Below are 20,663 nucleotides of genomic sequence, written 5' to 3'. Positions count from 1 at the left end.
GAGGGGGGACTGAACATTGATCGCGTCACAGAAGAAAACTGACGCGATCAAAGCCCATAACTTGTACAGCCAGACAGCCCAGGGAAGGACCCCAGGGCTGTCTGAACATATTTCCTGTTGTTAGGGCATACTGAGGTTACAATAAGTACACAGGCTAATGTACTGGCATATAGATCTATGCCAGTACATTATAGTTACAAAATAAAAATAAATCCCTTTATGGGATTAAAAAAAAAAATGAATGATAAATAAATAAAAAGGAAAGAAAATACACAAAAACACAATTTTTTATAATAAATGAACTTTTTAAAATATAAGTCCCAAAACATGAAATAATAGACATATTTGGTATCGCCACGACCGTAACAACTTGTACAACAAATGTATAACATTATTTATGATGATCGGTGTATGGTGTAAAAAAAAAAAAATATTAAAACTGCTGCGCAACTGCTTTTTTTCTGCATTTTCGTCAAAATAAAAATTTATAGAAATTAAACGATAATGTATTTGTACCAAAAAATGGTACCTACATAAAGTACAACTCGTCCCGCAAAAAACAAAGTCTCATACAACTACGTCGTACAAAAAATAAAAGCGTTATGAGCGTCGGGATGCAAAGAGGGAAATTTAAAAAAAATTGCTCTGTCCTTAAAGGAACAGTGTCACCCAAATTTTTTTTTTAATATCAGTTTGATGTTAGTGTTTTATTAAAAAAGTTTGTATTAATTTGTGTGTTACTTTTTTTTATTTTTACACTTTTTCTTCCCTATGGGGGCTGCCATTTTTTTTTCCATTTCTGTATGTGTCGATTAACGACACATACAGACATGGAATACGGCAGCTCAGTCCATAGGAGTCAATGAACGGGACCCGTCCCATTGACTTTGCACTATGGCTCTGTCCTGCGCAGACGCAGGTCAGAGTCAGACAGAGCAGAGCAGCTGTTTGCAGGGAGAGAGCAGGCGCCATCTTGAAGACCAGCTGCACTGCAGGTAAGATGTGTCTCTGCATGTCCCACTCTCTACCTCACAGACCCCCGCTCTCGTGACCCCCGACGGGCAACCCCACCCGACGCCCCCCTCCCCCGAAACGCCCCCCCCCCCGACGGCCCCCCCTCCCTTGTGTGAAGCCCGTCCATTCAGCCCTTTCCTGGTTATATCTGCGTCTGGGAAAGCTGGGTGACCACCATTACCCCTCATACTGGAGTGTTTAGGGATGTGACTAATGAACCTCTCACACTCCAGTAGGAGGGGTAATGGTGGTCACCCAGCTTTCCCAGACCCCTGAACGGTAAATCCCTCTAGTTGTTCTGAGACTGTTTGGGGATGTGACTAATGAACCTCTCAGTCTCAGCACAATTAGACAGATTTACCGTTCAGGGGTCTGGGAAAGGGGACGACCCCTTTAAGACTTTTCCCGTGTGTGTGTGGCAGAGTGGAGTGTGCACGGGCGCCGCTGATACTTCATAGCCACTTATCAGCTGTTTTGAAGAATTAGCGGCGAGAACACACACACACACATCCCCCAAACACACAAAATCAAGTGTAATCAAGCGTTTTTTATGTGTTTTTTTTGCACGTAAAATGTGCAAAAAAAAAAAAAAAATGTCAAATACACGGCGTGTGAACCGGTCAACTGAAAAGTCATTCACTTCACTTTCATCATTCTAAGGCTGGGTTCACACGACCTATTTTCAGGCGTAAACGAGGCGTTTTACGCCTCGATTTACGCCTGAAAAGACGGCTCCAATACGTCGGCAAACATCTGACCATTCATTTGAATGGGTTTGCCGACGTACTGTGCCGACGACCTGTAATTTTACGCGTCGCTGTCAAAAGACGGCACGTAAAATAACAGCCTCGGCAAAGAAGTGCAGGACATTTATATACATTATATGCAGGACACTTCTTGGGACGTAATTTGAGCCGTTTTTCATTGAATTCAATGAAGAACAGCTCCAAATTACGGCCGTAATTGACGCCTTGCAAAACGCAAGTACGAGCAATTACATCTGAAATGACGGAGCTGTTATCTCCTGAAAACAGCTCCGTCATTTCAGACGTAAATGCAGTTAGCGTGTGCACATACCCTAGGGGTATGTTCACACACAATGTTTTCAGCTGAAAAATCGGAAGCAGAACGCCTACAAGCATCTGCCCATTGGTTTCAATGGGAAATACGGCGTTCTGTTCCGACAGGGCGTTTTTTACGTGGTAGTTTTCCAAAAACGGCACGTAAAAAGACGCCCGACCAACATGAAGTGCACATCACTTCTTGGGACGTTTTTGGAGCTGTTTTTCATTGACTTAATAGAAAAACAGCTCCAAAAACGGACGTTAAAAAGCGTGTGAACATACACTTAGCTTTTTGGTGTGTCCTATAAGGCCTCATTAACACGAGCGTGGCGTTTTTGCGCACGCAAAAACGCTGCGCTTTGTGTGCGCAAAAACCAATTAACAGCTCCGTGGGGCAGCAGCATATGATGCGCGGCTGCGTGCTTTTCGCGCAGCCGCCATCATTATGACATTCCATTTGGATGTTTGTAAACAGAAAAGCACGTGGTGCTTTTCTGTTTTCATTCATCCTTTTGACAGCTGTTGCGCGAATCACGCTGTTCGCACGGAAGTGCTTCCGTGCGACATGCGTGGTTTTCACGCACCCATTGACTTCAATGGGTGCGTGGTGCGCGAAAAACGCCCAAAGAACGGACATGTTGTGACTTTTTTTCAGCGGACTCACGCTGAGTAAAAATCACGGACATGTCAGCACGGCCCCATAGACTAATATATGTCCGTGCAACGCGCGTGCAAATCACGCGCGTTGCACGGACGTAATTCACGTTCGTCTGAATAAAGCCTAACTTCTTCCAGCTGCAGAATCACACCCAATATGGCTGCCAGACACTGCTTAGCAATTTGAAGACACCTTTACCTGGCTTGTGAGAGGGGGGGTGAGGTTCCCTCCCACATTTACAGCAGCTGTGAGTCAGGTTGCTTTGCCTTATTCACCTTGCTGTAATTCTGGGAAGGGCTCCCTCCCTCTGGTGGCCAACATTGGAAAAAATGTCAAATTATTATTTAATTTTTAATACTTTCCACCATACGGAAAAAAAAAAAAAAATACAGCAAAAAACGTAAAAAATATAATAGAAATAAGTAACGACACTTAAAAAAAAAAAAAGTTTCATTTGCGACACATACCCTTTAAGGCCAAAATTGGCCGTGTCCTTAAGGGGTTAATGCTCAGCGTTCCATCTTCCAAGAGCTGCCTGACATTTCTTCTGACCTGTGAGCTGGTCTCTATTTTATTGATATAAAAAGTGTTAAACCAAGAATTAAAAGGACAGTGTGTTTACCATTGTGTGAATCCATGCTTCCAGCGCGACTTCCAGCACATGCTTCTGCCCCAACACACCAATACATCTTTAATAAGCTTGTTGGGAGTGTCACCGGTTCAATTCCAGTTGGAAATGTCCATCTGTTAGAAAAAAAAAGAGATTATCTATTAACATGTCCTGTTTTTTGATAAAGAGTATATAAGGCAGGGTGGTCCCCTAGATTACAACAATCATGCAGTCAAGGTAGTCCGGATGATGCAAAGAATAACCAATATTTCTGGTTTTTGCTGCAAATCAGTACTCTGCTCACAATTCATAGCCAAACATTAATTTGATATTGTCGAATAGAACATGCTGAAGGCCATCATGACAGCCCATCTTCATCGGCAGAGCACAGGGGTCGTACTGGACCCACATTCTACCGACAGCACCAAGATAAGCAGCTGCATAGAGATTGATTTCCCCACAGCAGCTCGGTCATAATACATGAATACAGAAATGTGAGTATCTACTGGATAGTGGCCTCTTGTCTTCAGCTTGTAGTTACATTAGCTACAAGAAAGGATGACACAGCCTGAAATAATCAAAAAACACGCAAAGATGGCAAGAAGTGGGAATAATGGAACAGTAATGTATCATGAAGCATGTACAATAACTCTAGTTTACAAACACGACAAATCAAATTATTAGGAGGGAATACGCCTAATGGGTATAGATTGCTGCTGCTAGGAGCACTCAGATTAATTATTCATGCTTGTAGTTCTTGTTGGTTAGGAACTGGGTAAGCTTGTCACATTCAAGGCTAAGTGGTGCCATCACCTAGATTTACCCCATTGTGAACTCAGGTAATAGCTGTTTATTACATTTCACAATTAAAACTAAAACCAAAAATGAAGGTTTTGATGCAAAATTGGTCAGAAGTGGCTCCCCCTCCTTGTAGTGGATACATTACACTATCCGTTACTGGCACACAGCTCATGTAGCTTCCTGAGGATAAAGTGAAAAATCAGATCCTTTTTTCTGGCGCCACTTGATAAACAATATTCTGTTTTTGAACAGATTAACAAATTGTTCAGAAACAATTAGTCTCAGAGGTTTATTGTATAATATAAAACAACGCGTTTCGGGGCCGGAACGGCCTCTTCATCAGGTAAGATACAAATACAGTACTAAAAGAAATTACATCGTCTATATAGGGTAAAAGATGGAAGAAACAGGGATTATCGAGTGAGGGTCAGAGGTCTCAGACCTTGCAATCAAAACTGGATCTGAGCAATGCATCACTTGTAACAAATTGTAAGTACAAAAGCTACATATTCTATAATATATATATATACACACACACATATACAATTTATCAATATCATCTCTTGTGGTATTTAAATAACATGGATATATTGGAAAAGAATATATTAAAAAGGTAAAAAATAATTTGTATATACTGATCTGTATGAGTCCCATCTTAGATTGCAATCTCGGGTGTAGGTATTGTTAAAACTTATTTCTGCTGATAAAACATCTTTATTTCTATATGGTGGTAATGTAAAATTATGGATTTAACGAAATCTAAAAAAATGGATTGAATTATAGTATGAAAATGTAGTTTTATAGAATCAGCGGGACAGCGGCAGATAAGATCAACAGAATGAACGGTCGTCATAGTGATCTGACGCTTCGGAGTGGTATATTGCAGTTCAGCCTCTAATTTTTACTAATCTTACGTAGTCTCAGTAGTGTTGTATAAAGAATTAATCCAATTTATTTTAGATTTTGCTTATTTTACATTGTAAGATTGATTTTCAAAAACAAACGTGATCGCGGTAGGCGAGGTAGGCAGAAACAGTGGTCGCCACAGTATCCGGACGCTTCAGGGCAGTATATTGCAGCTTAGTCTAGAATTTTTACTAATCATACGTAGTGTCAACAATAAGTAGTTAGGAGATCAAAAAGTTGTTCAGAAACATTGAGACCAAGTGGGTTAGGATTTAATTATCTAGGATCATTTATCTCACTAGGTTTATGCAACTGGAGGAGCAGCTGCAGACTGGAGGGACTAGTATAAAAAGCCGGCATATTGACCGAACGAGATCTGACTGTACCATATATATCAGTGCATATGAACAGGCAAAAATGGGGAGTATAAAGATTTCTGTAGTTAGTCACTTGTATTATGTTGGTTTAGTATATATTTCGACACTAAGAGGATATAGGCTACTTATTAATTTGACAGCGTACAAGCATCCACAAATCCATATCTTCAAAAACTTTCTTCTTATCAATATACTAAAACCTTACAACCCTTTATTAGGTCTAAAACTTAAAATTAAAATAAATCTAGTTAAAAAATGGTCTCTGTAACTTCATTCAGGCCTGATGGTACCAATGTATTTAATTTATACATCCAAAAAATCTCACGTGTACACAAGAAATTGAACCGGTCTGGGTGTTTTTTAGCTATCTGTTCTATAGGTAGATTGGAATAACAATTAAAGTTCCCTTCGGGCATAATTGTACAATGTTTTGAGACGCTGTGTAAAATAAATGTATTATGGCAATTTGACCTATGCTTGTTGAGACGACAATGAAGTGGCTGGTTAGTTTTACCCACGTTCCATATGCCGCAGTTGCAATTTATTAAATAGATCACAAACTGTGATTGACCGTTTCTTTTTTTTCTTGATTTCAAAACTTTTTCCTGTTCTTTGGGAGTGAAAACTGGATACATTGTTAGCAATAGCCTGACAGCATAGGCATCTTTTTGTCCCACATTTGAAACTCCATACTTTCTCAAGATTTGGGATCTCACTCCTATGGTGGGGTTGTTGTTGAGATGTTGTAGGAAACTTTAACCTACTTGGGGCCAAGATATTTTTAATCGTTTAAACTCTTAACTGTGGTTTACAAGGGATTATGGATAGAAGGAATGGATCGTTTAGTAGAATATGCCAATGTTTATATAGACATTTTCTGATCCTTTGGTGAACAGAACAATATTTTGTGACAAAAAATTGAAAATAAAATTGGTACTATTCTTTTCAACAATAGAATCCTGTACTTCCGCAGTGTTTTGGCCAGCAGTTTTACTAGTGTTACGTAGATATTCCTCTTGTGTAAAATTTATGATTCTTTTGTATGCCCCGGATCAACGTTTACTAGGATAACCCCTTTCTTTGAATATTTTGTATGTATCCTGCTTTGATGTTTGAAATCTGTCTGTAGAGGGCAGTTTTTCCGTATTCTCTTATATTGGCTAAATGGAATGTTTGTTAGCCCTTTAGGTTAGAGATGTCACGATACCGATACTTCGTTTAGTATTGCGATTTCGATACCAATTCGATACTTTGCCAACAGTAATAAAAAATAAGTTCTTCCATTTTCTGGTGAGACGCATGGTGTGATGATGAATTTAACCTCCACGTGCCTCACATTAATAGTAATTCACCCCATCATGTTTCTCAGTCACAATGGGTTAATGTGTGAGGTACATAATGGGGTTAATTACTATTAATGTGAGGCACATGGAGGTTAAATTAATCATCACACCTCGTATCCCACAACAAGAGAAAGAAAGCAGTTTTTCTTTTCTTTTTTTTTACAGTGTACACATCATAAATTATGCAAAAAAAAATTGTTGTGCACGTTATTACGGCCGCGCCGATAGCTAATATGTGTATATTTTATGTATTGAGACTTATTTTAATGTTTATTGTAAAAAAGGAGAAGGTGTATTTTTTTTTAAATGTAACATTGCTTTAGGTTTTTACTTTATTTTTTAAACTTTAATGTACTGGCATATATCTATATGCCAGTACATTAGCCTGTGTACGGATAGTACACAGGCAGTTGTTAGGACATACCTAAGTATGCCCTAACAACAGGAAATATGGTAAGACAGCCCTGGGGTCCCTCAATGGACCCTGGGCTGTCTGCCCATATATGGTATGTCCCTCAATCGCGTCACAGGAATTCCCTGTGACGCAATCCGAGGGGCATCCCCCCCTTCTCATTTTCCCCTGAATGCTGCAGTCCACTGTGATCGCAGCATTCACAGGAATAACGGCGGAGAGGAGAGGTTTCTCTGATCTCCGCCAGCAGGGCTGCGGCTGTGTAATACAGTCATTGCCCCGCTCCTGACAGTAAGTGCGTGCGCGGTCCGCATGAGGTGATGCAGCCGGCTTCCCCCTCTGAGTCACAGTTCAGGCACTGAAGACAGAACATGGGGGTGTTTTGTAGTGCGCCCGCCATGTTCTGTCTTCAGTGCCACTGCTCATTCGTGCAGCGCCGACCGCGTCGCATCATCCGGACTCCGCGCACTTGTTATCAGGACTCCGGAGCGTGGCAATGACTGTATCACACAGCCGCAGCCCCGCTCCCATACATTCATGTGTTACAATACTCAGCTGTGCGGCCGCACAGCTAAGTATCAGAATACATGAAATAACGGTATCAAACCGTTTGGGGATGCAGAGTATCGAAACAGTATCGGAGTTTCGATGCATCGTGCATCTCTACTTTAGGTAATTATACGGGTCTACTTTTTTTAAATGTGTGCGTGCACTACATTTTTTGGGCAGTTATAGATATTGTGAGATCCAAGAAATCTATCTCTTTGTTTCTTATATTAAAAGTGAAATGAATCCCCCAGGTGTTTTCATTTAGGGAGTGGCAAAAATTGGTGGCACTAGTGAGATAATCATCCCAGATGATGAATAAACTCTTATATATATATATATATATATATATATCTTTTGAATAGACGAATATGGCCATGGTTGGTTCCATACGTATGAAGATGTTTGCATAACTAGGTGCCACTCATGTAGCTTCCGGGTCTTGTGCACCCATTAGCTTACAAGAAGAGACGAAGCTAGGTCCGCTGCTGGGCACACCACTGGATAGCAGGGATAACATCTAAAGTGAGTCTTGCATTATCCTCAATGGACAGTCAGGAAATACAAGGCTTCTGTAAGGGTCTTCACCAGAGATAATACTGCTGACTATGAAGTGCCAGACGCTGACTGTACCTTGAACCATTCTGCACTGTTCAGCATCTGCTACCAAATACTAACACAGATAACACGTAGTCTCCTAGAAGTAGGTGGCTAAACATCCAGATGCACTGCTCAGCAGACCCCTACAGAACATAATACTGCACCCATATAGATCTACCACATCCTCAGAGTGGCATTCATTTTCATTGGCAGCGCAGGTGACCTTAAAACTTAGGCCCTGTACACAGAGGATTTTGCATGGCAGGTCCCGCCACGAAATCACTGCGGAACTATTTTTGCCGTCAGCAGGAATATTCCTCCTCCCATTGACTTGAGGATCTGGCGGAATCCACCTGAAAATCAAGCAGGACACTTCTTCTTCCCACTAGCTTAAAAAAAAATCAGTTTGCAGGAAAAAGAAGCATCCGACTCCCATTGAAATGAATAGGATGTGGAATTTTGCATCGGAATCCGCCTCCGTGTGAACATACCCTAAAGGAGGTTGCTAGGATCCAGAAGGGTAAATATAAGACTGCTTCGTAAATTTGTAATACACTCGCCTAACATTTTAGCATTGTAACTGGAGAATTTCTTTAGGCTGCATTAGAATCAAATGGAAGTATACGAAGAAAATAATAAAATGGAATGTATGTATTGTACTTCTTTTGCTTACTAATTAAAATAAATACTGAAAAATATTAGGGAGATTTATCAATACCTGCGTACCATGTGACAGGTACCTGGATGTAAGAACATTTACTCAGAAAATTGCCTATTTGACTTAAATTACAGGAAAAAAGTGTCGTGGGCATGCTCTCTGACATGTGAAAAGGTAACGGTCTAGGGAGGGGGTGGAGAGAGTAGTGACGTGTCCCCATCACCTATTCTCAATGGTATGATCCTGTGTATTATAAAGCCTCCAGCTTTAGAATACACACATCACCTTTCATTACAACTCCGCCCTCAAATAATAATGAGATAACTGTTAACCCTTCCCCAAGTGCACACATAACAAGATGATCTCTACAAAACAGGAAGGGTCAGCCTATAGTGGTCAGTGTAAAAGCTTCAAGATTTTAGAAGCAGGTAATTTTCTGATAATAGATTCTATTTATAGTGAGTGATCGATGGTGCAACTTATAAAAAAAAAAAATACGTTTCCTTGATGCTTTTTTATAAATGTGTTTTGCAATTGTTACATAAAAGTTCTCCCCATACTATTATATCCATTCTAGACAATGCTCTGTGAGCTAAATACACCAGCAGCAGATGAAGAAAACTCTCTGATAGTTTGCTACAATGCACCGTTCTGCAGTCCAGGCTGTTTAGCGCACAGAGCATTATCTAAACAAGAGGTCTCGAACACTCGGCCCGCATGCGGCCCCTGAAGCAGTTGTCTGCGGCCCGTTGACAGTGGGAGAGAGCAAGCCAAAGGAGTAGCGCCGCACACACCCCCCTGTATATAGTGCCACGCCACACACCCCACCCTGTGGACAGCGCTTCACCCCCCTCTCTATAGATAGCTTTATTGGGGCTCCCTCTAGGAGTCGAATCCCCAGCCAGAGCCCTCTGCTCGGGGATTCCGCTGATAGATGAGACCTCTCACTATGGACAGTGAGGTCAGGGGCTCCTCCAGTAGAGGAATCGCCGGCCAAAGTGCCAGCAAAGCTTTGACTGGGGATTCCACTCCTAGGGGGAGCCCCAATGGATCTATCTATAGGGGGATATGTGTGGCCTTACCTGCAGAGAGCACTGTGGCCTTACCTGCAGAGAGCACTGTGGCCTTATCTATGGGGGTGGCAGTATTTACAATGGGCACTCTGGCACGGTCTAAAAAGGGGCTGTCCAAATTTGACATTTGTGTGTCTGCCAAACGCTGCCAATTGAACTGCCAGACTGAATTTAGCGACACAAACGGAAAACCTGGATTGATCAAATAAGCACGTGGAGTAAACTCGCAAATTTTAATGTAGTATTATTATAGTAATGTAGTACCGTTATAGTAATGTAGCACTATTATAGTAACGTAGTGTTATTATAGTAGTCTTGTATTATTATAGTAATGCAGCACTGTTATAGTAATGTAGTATTATAGCAATGTAGTATTATTATAGTAATGTAGTATTATTATAGTAATGTAGTATAGTAATGTAGTATTTTTATAGTAACGTAGTATCATTATAGTAATGAAGCATCATTAATGTAGTATCGTTATAGTAATATTATAGTAATGTAGTATTGTTATAGTAATGTAGCATTATTATTATTATAGTAATTAGTATTATAGCAATGTAGTATTGTTATGGTAATGTAGTATTATAGTAATGTAGTATTATTACAGTAATGTAGTATTGTTAGGCTGGGTTCACACGACCTATTTTCAGACGTAAACGAGGCGTATTATGCCTCGTTTTACGCCTGAAAATATGGCTACAATACGTCGGCAAACATCTGCCCATTCATTTGAATGGGTTTGCCAACGTACTGTGCAGACAACCTGTCATTTACGCGTCGTCGTTTGACAGCTGTCAAACGTCGACGCGTAAAAATACAGCCTCGTCAAAAGAAGTGCAGGACACTTCTTTCAGACGTAATTTGAGCCGTTCTTCATTGAACTCAATGAAGAGCAGCTCAAAATTTACGGCTGTCAGAGAAGCCTCTCAAAATGCGAGGAGGAGCATTTACGACTGAAACGAGGCAGCTGTTTTCTCCTGAAAACAGTCTGTCTTTTCAGACGTAAAAGCCTGCTACAGTGTGCACATACCCTTATAGTAATATAGTAGTTTTATAGTAATGTAGTATTATTATTGTAATGTAACACTGTTCTAGTAATGTAGTATTATTATAGTAATTTGTATTATAGCAATGTAGTATTTATATGATAATATAGTATTATTGTCATGTATTATTGTTATAGTAATGTAGAATTCTAGTAATATAGTAGTATTATAAGAATGTAGGATTGTTATAGTATTGTAGCAGTAGTAGTATTATAGTAATGTAGTATTGTTATAGTAATGTAATATTGTTATAGTAGTTCAAATAATGAATTGATTAAAAATAATTTGGTATTTTATCAAATTTTAAAGTAGGCGTTGTACAGAGGAGTGTGTGACGCTGACCAATCAGCGTCATGCACTTCTCTCCATTCATTTATTCAGCGTATAGGGATCCTGCTAGATCATTATGTGCTGTCTTATACTGACACATTAACGTTACTGAAGTCTTTAGACAGTAAAACATTCCTTCCAGCCAGGACGGGATGTCTATTCGCAATCCCGACACTTCGGTAACGTTTGTGTTGTACTTGTAGCAGAGCAACTGTAATCTCGCAAGATCACACTGTAAATTACAGGTTAGAGCGAGATTACGCTTGCTCTGCATAAAATTATCTCTAGGTGGTATCGGGTCCCTACTGCCCTTCATAAATGGTACCCATCCGTACCAGAAAATTATTACTGCTGTGGAGCCACAGGTGGCTCCATGTCTCACATTTTGTGGAGTTGCCTCTCCTTGCGTAGCTTTTGGGGTGTAGTACTCAAAATCATATCAGAAGTCACCGAGGTGTTGGTCCCCAGTTCCCCCGAGGCGGCTCTTCTATTCGTGTTTCCTATGTAATTATCCATATATAAACGATCCCGAACTAGACACCCCCTCCAGGCTGCCAAGTCAGTCATACCACGTAAATGGAAAACAGTGGCTCCTCCAACGCTGGACGAGTGGTTCCAGGAGGTGGCCATGATGGAATACCTGATGTCACAATCCCCAGCTGCCTCTACACGATACATGTCCACATGGTCCCACTCGACTACATTTCTCTCCTCTCCCACATATCTCGCTCTAGTGACTTGAGACTCAATCCTCCCTCATATCAATCTACGTTAGACTAGGGAGACCTCGATCGCCACTTTGTGTGGATGTGCCCTTATCAACCATGCCCATGCCATACTAATAACTGCTCTCATCTTTCTTTAGCTCGGATTATCATGAGTAGAGTCCAGGGTCACCACGACCTTTGCCCTATCATATCCCTCTTCCACCCTTGTTTGTCCTCCTCCTGTTTTATCCTTCCCCCTCCTAAAGCAGTTCTGCAAAGTAGAGTGGGCCAAATGGTGACACAACGAGATATTATGTTTGGGGGGGGACAATTCTTTTTCACACAGGGCCAGTTGATATTGGGTAACCTTTTTTCCTTCGAAAAATTAAATGATCCTTTCATTACTGTATTTTATTCAGTTTGTCTTACTTAAAATTTTGTTTGAAGATCTGAAACAATTAGGTATGACAAATATGCAAAAATAGAAGAAATCAGGAAGGGGGGAGATGTTCAGTGCTCCGGGCTCTCCCTACTGACTGCTGCCAGCTCCTCCGCTCTGAGTGACGACTCTACATCCAATCAGGAGTCCACTAGAGTAGTCATGCAACTTGCGTGACCAACAACATAAGTATGGTTACGCTGCACCCAGTTTATAGCGCGGTCAGGAATTTAGATGGCTCAAAACAGCTGACCGTTTCCCTGTCATCCAGCCACAATGGCGTTTTTATCAGGATTAATTTCAATCACTACTGCTCATTTACATACAGTTATCTGTAAGGGATCTCTGACACCGTATATACATAGGGGTGCTGTGGTTGGAAGTGTGACAAAGGCCATTCATTTTACCAATCGTTGGGGTGCCAGTAATCAGATCACCAATGATCTGACATTATGGCATATTGATATTTGGTGGGAAAACTCTTATAATTTGAATCTACTGCATGGCGGAAGTCACTGACAAGGTGAAAGCCATAAAAAAAAAAAATATGAACCATTTTACTTGGTTAAGCTTTAAATACAGTACTTGTTTGCGGAGTGAGATAAGAAGCTACCTGACACATCTAGGGCTTGTCCACACACAACGGAATTGCTGCAGAAAATGTCTGCAGCAATTCCGTTGAAAATAGCAAATATTCCGCTGCTGCAAAAACGCACCATTTCCTGCGTTTTTTATGGCAGAAAATTGTGCGTAATTTGCTGCGTTTTTCACAATCTTAGGAGATGGAAACATTTCCTCTGAAAAACGCAGCAATTCTGGACACTTTCCATAGCAGGAATTGACATGCTGCAGTCTGAAAATTACGCACCCCAGGTCAATTCCTGTACAGAATTTTCATACAGCATGTGGATGAGATTTGTTAAATCTCATTCACTATGCTGCTACTGTATTCTGCTGCGTTTCTTCCATCCGAAATTCCGGACGGAAAAACTAGGCAATTCCGCAGCATGTGAATGAGCCCCTAGAGTCGCTTATCTCCCAGGGAATCAAAGACTCAGACAGGTTAAAAATCCAACCTATCAAACCCTTCCATGACAGGAGACCAGGGTGCAGCTGAGCTGTCCCTCTAGATATTACATTGTTGGATGATAAATATCTAATGTTCTGTTCACATCGAAGTTGGAGGGGTTAGCCCTCATTCACACGACAGGGTCCGAGTGTTGGCTGGGAAAATCGGCAGTTTTTGGCCGATTTTCCCGGCCGGTATGCATCCAGTTTGCATCCGTTCCGATTCTGTTCCGGGCCGTGTTGCCGTTTTTACCGGCCGATTTGCATCCGTTTTTTTCACTGTCCGTTTTAAAATCGGATGAATTTCATTTAAATTTGTTGCCACACACAGCTCTCTGTAGATAATGCCACACAGCCCCCTGTAGGTAATGCCACCCTGCCCCCTGTAGGTAATGCCACCCTGCCCCCTGTAGGTAATGCCACCAAGTCCCCCTGTAGGTGATGACACCAAGTCCCCTGTAGGTGATGACACCAAGTCCCCTGTAGGTGATACCACACAGCCCCCTGTAGGTTGCACCCATCCCCCCCCCCCACATTCCAGGAGAAGTCACTGACTTCAATGTCCATATATGGACAGTGTAGTCACTGACTTCTCCTGGAGAAGAATTCCCTGCCACAGGTCGGGAATTCCGCTTCAGAAGTGAGTGACATCGCTGTGTCCATATATGGACAGTGTAGTCACACACTTCTCCTGTAGCGGAATCCCCGGCCATAGAGTCGGGGATTCCGCTGCAGAAGTGAGTGACTTCGCTGTGTCCATATATGGACAGTGTAGTCACGCACTTCTCCTGTAGCGGAATCCCCGGCCTGGGATTCCGACTCCTACAGGGAGCAAAAAAAGAGCCTCCTCCTCCTCACATTCACTCTGCACTGTGAGGAGAGAGTCCGCGAGCGACGGTAGACCCGGCCATCACTCGGGACACATTCCAGTGATGGCCGTGTATTACCCGGCCCCATAGACTTCTATGGGAGCCGGGCGGCCGGCCAAAAATAGGGCATGTCCCATTTTTTGACGGCCGGTTTTCCCGGCCCGTCAAAAAAAACGGTTGTGTGAATAGCCCCATTAGGGGTCTATTGTTCCTAATGCAGCCGGGTGACGGCCGATTTATGAACGGCCGGCACCCGGCCGGGAAACCCTGTTGTGTGAATTCCGCCTTAGGGTCTTCCTTCTCATATTCGGCAGAGATTACCTAAAACAATAGCGCAGTATGCTGCGCCATTGTGTACAGTAAAACCACGGACCCCCCGACAGAACTCATTAAAGTCCATTAGTTCGGTTGGCTGCTATAGTGGTGTCCGCGGTGCAATGGAACAGTCGGTTCCGGTTTTCCCTTGTTCTGCCCTGAAGAGAACAACGGAAAGCCCCACCACAGATATGAACAGAGCCTAATGTCTACGATGCTTTAGTTGTGCAAACAATAATGTAAAAGCTAATAATATAAAAGACAAGCAAATATTCTCTTTCTATATTGTGCACGCCCAGAAAGTCATAAAAGTTCCCCTTTCATGTCTTAGTTTCAGATTCCACAATAAACTGACAGGAGGTAAATTCTGCAGATCTCAGCAGATAAACTGGACCCTGCAGACAAGAAATACACAGCACCTTTGGTAAACTGACTTCATGGGTTATTTGCTACGGAGCTCTATAAAAGTTATTATTGTCTTTATCACTAAGTAGGTCAAAGTGGCTGGTAAAGTCTACTGTATTTTGTCCATAAACACCAGTATGTGTTCAGGTGACTGTTTCGCAGTCCACAAATAGGCAATCTGACCATAACCACTGCTATGAAGGACGTTTACCACATAAACTTTAGGCCTCATCCACGCGACCGTAAGGGTTTTTACTGTCCACACATACGGATCCACAAATACAGATTCACATACGTAGCCATCTGTAATTGCGTAAGTGGCCATAGAAGTCTATGGGTGGAGTCCGTACCGCAATTGTGGACAAGAATATGACACGTTCTATATTTTGCGGATCATTTCTATGACCAGGACACACATTCGTAAACATACAGAAAGGTTTCTGTGGCCAACAGAAATTAATGGGTCTGCAATTTCATCCGAAATGATGTGATCCATAATTACGGATCAAAACTACGTTGTGTGCATGGGGCCTTACTGGCATAGTAAGAAATTGCATATACAGTGCTGTGAAAAATAAATACAATTTCTTCTATTTTTGCATATTTGTCACTCTAGAATAGATCAGATCAAACTACTTTTAATATTAGACCAAGAATAACCCAAGCAAACATTAAATGCTGTTTAGAAATAAGGATTACATTTATTGGAGGAAAAATGCTGTTCAGCCCCACATGGCCCTACGTGAAACTGCCACTGATGCTACTTAATCAACCGGTTAACCAAATTAACAGTTGGGTTAAATTTCACTAGCCACACCTAGGCACGATTACTGCCAGGCCTGTTGAATCTAAACCACTTAAGTAGAACCTGTCTGGCAATGTGAAGCAGACTAGAAGTTTTCAAAAAGCAGTACATGATACCACGTTCTAAAAAGACTCAAATATAGATGCCAAACAAAGTCATTGAAATCTACTAGTCTGGAAAGGGTTACAAAGCCATTGGTAAATCTGTGGGACTCCAGTGAACCACAGTGAGAGGTATTATCCACAAATGGAGAAAACTTGGAACAGCGGTGAACCTTCCCAGGAGTGGCCGGCCTACCAAAATTTGGCCAAGAGCTCATCAACAACTAATCCATTAGGTCACAAAAGAACCCAGACTAACATCTAAAAAACTGCAGGCCACACTTGTCTAAAGTCAATGTACACGATTCCACAATAAGAAGGACACTGCACAAAAATGACATCCATGGGAGAGTTGCAAGGCGGAAACCACTGAAGACCAAAAAGAACACAAAGGCTCGTCTCACAATTGCCAAAAAAACATCTAGATGACCACCAAGACATTTGGGTTAATATTTTGTGGCCTGAAGAGTCAAAGGTGGAACTTTTTGGAAGACATGGATCTCTTTACATCTGGCTTAATGCTTACAACGCATTCCATCATAAGAACGTCATAACAACTGTCAAACGTTGTGTTGGTAGAGTGATGGTCTGGGGCTGCTTTGCTTCTGCAGGACCTAGACGACTTGTCATAATTGATGGAACCATGAATTCTGCTATCTATCAGAAAATCCTGAAGGAGAATGCCCCGCCCGTCAGTTCAAGTCCTAAAGCTTAAGGCCTAATTCACACGAGCGTATTTCACATCTGTGTTACGCGCGTGAAAATAACGCACGTCACACGGACCTTTGCAAGTCAATGGGTCCATTCAGACATTCAGTGTTTTTCACGCAGCGTGTGTCCGCTGTGTGAAACTTACTGCATGTCCTATACTGGTACGTTTTTTGCGCATCGCGCACCCATTGAAGTCAATGGGTGCGTGAAAATCACGGACAGCACACGGACGCTTTATTTTGCGGACATGAAACACTTGACATACGCGCGTAAAAAACGCAGCCACGCACCATACATTGATGTCACACGGAACTGCAACGCAGGAAAAATGATGCATTTTTTACGCGCGCAAAATGGACACGTTCGTGTGAATAAGGCCTAAAGAGGATCGCTCACCAGTTTATTAATTCCCTATCTCCTAACTAATCTAGGTGCTTTGCTGCTGATGACTACAATGTGATTGGTTTTTAAAAAAAAGTTTATTATTTTAAAAGTTATGTTCATTTTTCTATCTATGCTAATTTGGCTCTAATAGCCAAATAGGCGGATATATTTTATTTTCGCTCTGGGCGGTGTAAAGACAACTGTATGACACTATCCAATAGATCTCCTCTTCACAGCCCAGCATGATCTCAGCTTTAAATGTGAGATCACTCCGTGTTGTCACTTGTGGCCGCAGGTCCTTCACCACATCGACTCAGCGGTCCAAGTCGACGGTCCCTACATCGCCTCCATCCGCCATGGCTGGAGGAGTTGTAGGGACCGTCTTCCTGGACCGCTGAGTCGATGTGGTGAAGGACCTGCGGCCACAAGTGACAACATACACTTGAAATAAGCCTGCAGACAGTTTCCCATTGATTTCAAAGACAAATACAATATACTGTACATGAGCCATATTTTTACCCTGCTGAATGCAAAAAGCACTTAGTAAAAAGAAGCTTTGAAAAAAGAAAGTACCATGTCACTTCTTGCGGCGTTTTTGGAGCGGATTTTCCATTGACATTACAGGAAAAAAAAAGTGTCTCAAAATAGGCTTCGTATTCGAAAAAAAAGCTTAATTTTCAGCTTCAAAAACGTCCTGAAATCAGAGGTGGTTTTCCTTGAACAGCCTTGTAATTTTCAGCCACTTCTTTTTGTACATGTGAAAATACTCTTTGGTACCGACACACGTAGCAGATGTGTTGCATATTTTCGAGGGGTATCTACAGCAAAATCTGAACATGTTATGTCTAGAATTAAAAGGGTGAAATCTGCAGTAAAACCTACAGGACACAATGAACATGCTCTGATTTTCATGCAGAAAATGGATAGCAGCACGTGGACGAGATTTTTTTAGTTCACATCCACTTGGATGCAACAGTCTTCCTAATTTTCCTCCTATACTGCTGTTCCATTGCTACACTGTAAATGCCACGTTCATATGAAATGGAAAACGTCCTCTGTATAAATGGCAAGAAATACCCTGTATAACATGCAAATCTTGCAGCGGATTTTACTGTGGATTTGGCCGTGGATTCCACCATTTGCACGTCAGATAGGGTAGGGGTACGGCTCATTTTCAGCCGTTTTTCGGGCCGAAAAATCGGGAGCAGAACGCCTCCAAACATCTGCCCATTGATTTCAATGGGAAAAAAGCCACTCTCTTCCGACGGGGCGTGTTTTTACGCGTTCGTTTTGAAAAAAACGGGACGTAAAAAGAAGTGCATGTCACTCCTTGAGACGTTTGTTTTTGGAGCCTATTTCCATTGACTCTATAAAAAAAAAAAAGGCTAAAAAAAAATAAAATAAAATGGCCGTAAAAAAAGCTGTGAAAAAAAGCGAGTTTGCTTAAAAAAACGGCTGAAAATCAGGAGCGGTTTTCCCATGAAAACAACTCCGTATTTTCAGACGTTTTTTACTAAGCGTGTGAACAAAGCCTAATTCTGCAGCATGCCCTTAAGTCTCCATGGATTTATTCCACAATGTGCAAATAGGCTTCTATGAGGGCGGATTTACACAAACGCGATATACGTCCGTGCCACCCACGTGATTTTCACGCGTGTCGCACGGACCTATGCAAGTCTATGGGCCAGTGCAGACGATCCGTGATTTTTGCGCAGCGTGAGTCCGCTGCGTAAAACTCACGACATGTCCTATATTTCTGCGTTGTTCGCGCATCACGCACCCATTGAAGTCAATGGGTGCGTGAAAATCACGCGCACCACACGGAAGAACTTCTGTGGGATGCGCGTGATTCGCGCAACAGCAGTCAAATGTATGTTTGCAAACAGAAAATCACCACGTGCTTTTCTGTTTACAAACATCCAAACGGAGTGTCATAATGATGGCGGCTGCGCGAAAATCACGCAGCCGCACATCCTATGTGATGACACATGGAGCTGGTAAGTGCCTTTTGCTCACGCAAAATGCCACGTTTTTTGCGTGCGCAAAAACGCACACACTCGTGTAAATCCGCCCTCACACCCCATTTACATGTATTGTAGTAAACTCAAATCCGCCATGTGTGAACATGTACTAAAGCTGCCGATAGATAATTATTGAGCTGATTAGATTAGTAGATTATTTGCAGATAATATAAATTTGGTTTTATAAATAACGGGAAAGAAAGTTAGTGCATGGCATCACTTTTTTTAATATACATTTTATTTATATCCCATAATGTTAAATACACAGTTAGTTTTTAAGGCATCTATAAATATCAGTACTGAATGCAGCAAAGGAGAGGATTCTCTGATCTCCACCGTCAGGCCTTATCCACACACTGCAGATTTGCTGCTGATTTTGCATGCATTTTTTAAGCCAAAACCAGAATTGGATCCGGGAGAGCAGACCAATTAGTCCATCCTTCATATATTTCTTCTGTTTAGGTTTTGGCTTTAAAAATACATGCACAAAATAAACGTATGCACAGTCTGTACAAGGCCTGAAAAGGAAGCACGGCTATGACTGGCAGCCACACAACCAATCCTGATCACGGTTAGTGCTGTAAAAGTATGGTGTTGTGTGGGGACGTACTCTTGTGCCGAACTATTACAGCACTGTGTGCCAAGGCATCTATAAGGCACCGTCTACAAAGTCCTTCAGTTCTTGTATTCTGTCGTTTTTTACTAATATTGGTTTCTAGGGAGGCTGCCTGATAACCAATATGCTCCCACAAGGGTAGTCACCCAGCGTCGCTACAGTCCTAAACAACATAACTAAGCGGTTTTGCTATCAGTATTTAATGTTCTAAAATAAAATGAGAACTAGGAAGCAGTCCTGGTCTGTAAACCTCCTACATGTGCTGGTATTTTGCTACATTAACGCCTCACTGTTGCATGTTGAACTGCAATGATCTGGAATGCTTAGTGGTATGAGGGATTAGTGCTCAGTGCAGAAGTTACATACTCTGGTCTACAAGGGCTTCTTTCTGCGCCAACTACCATCATATTGCTTCATAATTCATTCTAGTTTTACTAAGGAAATACATTGGCATTATGTCACTTTTACAGCACGATCACTGGTCAAAACAGATTCTCAGAGCTGCTACAAAGCTCCAGTTAGAGCTGGGTGATATGGACGATTTTTTTTTTCATGTTTATCGATTATTCTCTTTTTTAATCTTGATTTTCTTGTTCTTTGCTAAAATAAATTTTTAAAAAAGTTTAGTGAGCTAGCGCCGGAAGAAGGGTTACATATATATTTGATGCAGGTTTCTGTGTCCATCCATCCAGCTATGATAAAATATAGTGAAGAAGGGCTGGTGGCAGGAGTATGAAGCCCGCACTGAATATATCGCACTCCTAACGGCACCAGCTCACTG

At 41.8% G+C, this 20,663-nt stretch overlaps 1 protein-coding gene across 3 annotated transcripts in view; it reads right to left on the bottom strand.

Moving 5' to 3' along the window:
• Positions 1–20,663, bottom strand: part of LRRK1 (leucine rich repeat kinase 1) — a 126,981-nt gene that overhangs the window by 98,579 nt on the left and 7,739 nt on the right. For all 3 annotated transcript variants that reach the window (XM_075858257.1, XM_075858259.1, XM_075858258.1), the window contains exon 2: positions 3,359–3,480. In XM_075858257.1, the coding sequence (XP_075714372.1) occupies positions 3,359–3,425 (67 nt within the window). In that variant the 5' untranslated portion in view covers positions 3,426–3,480. The remainder of the gene's footprint in view (positions 1–3,358; positions 3,481–20,663) is intronic.

The sequence above is a fragment of the Rhinoderma darwinii genome, chromosome 3 (assembly GCF_050947455.1).
Source record: "Rhinoderma darwinii isolate aRhiDar2 chromosome 3, aRhiDar2.hap1, whole genome shotgun sequence".
NCBI lineage: Eukaryota > Metazoa > Chordata > Amphibia > Anura > Rhinodermatidae > Rhinoderma > Rhinoderma darwinii.
The sequence above is the reverse complement of the archived record's forward strand: the minus strand, read 5'-3'. Positions and strand labels throughout refer to the sequence as shown.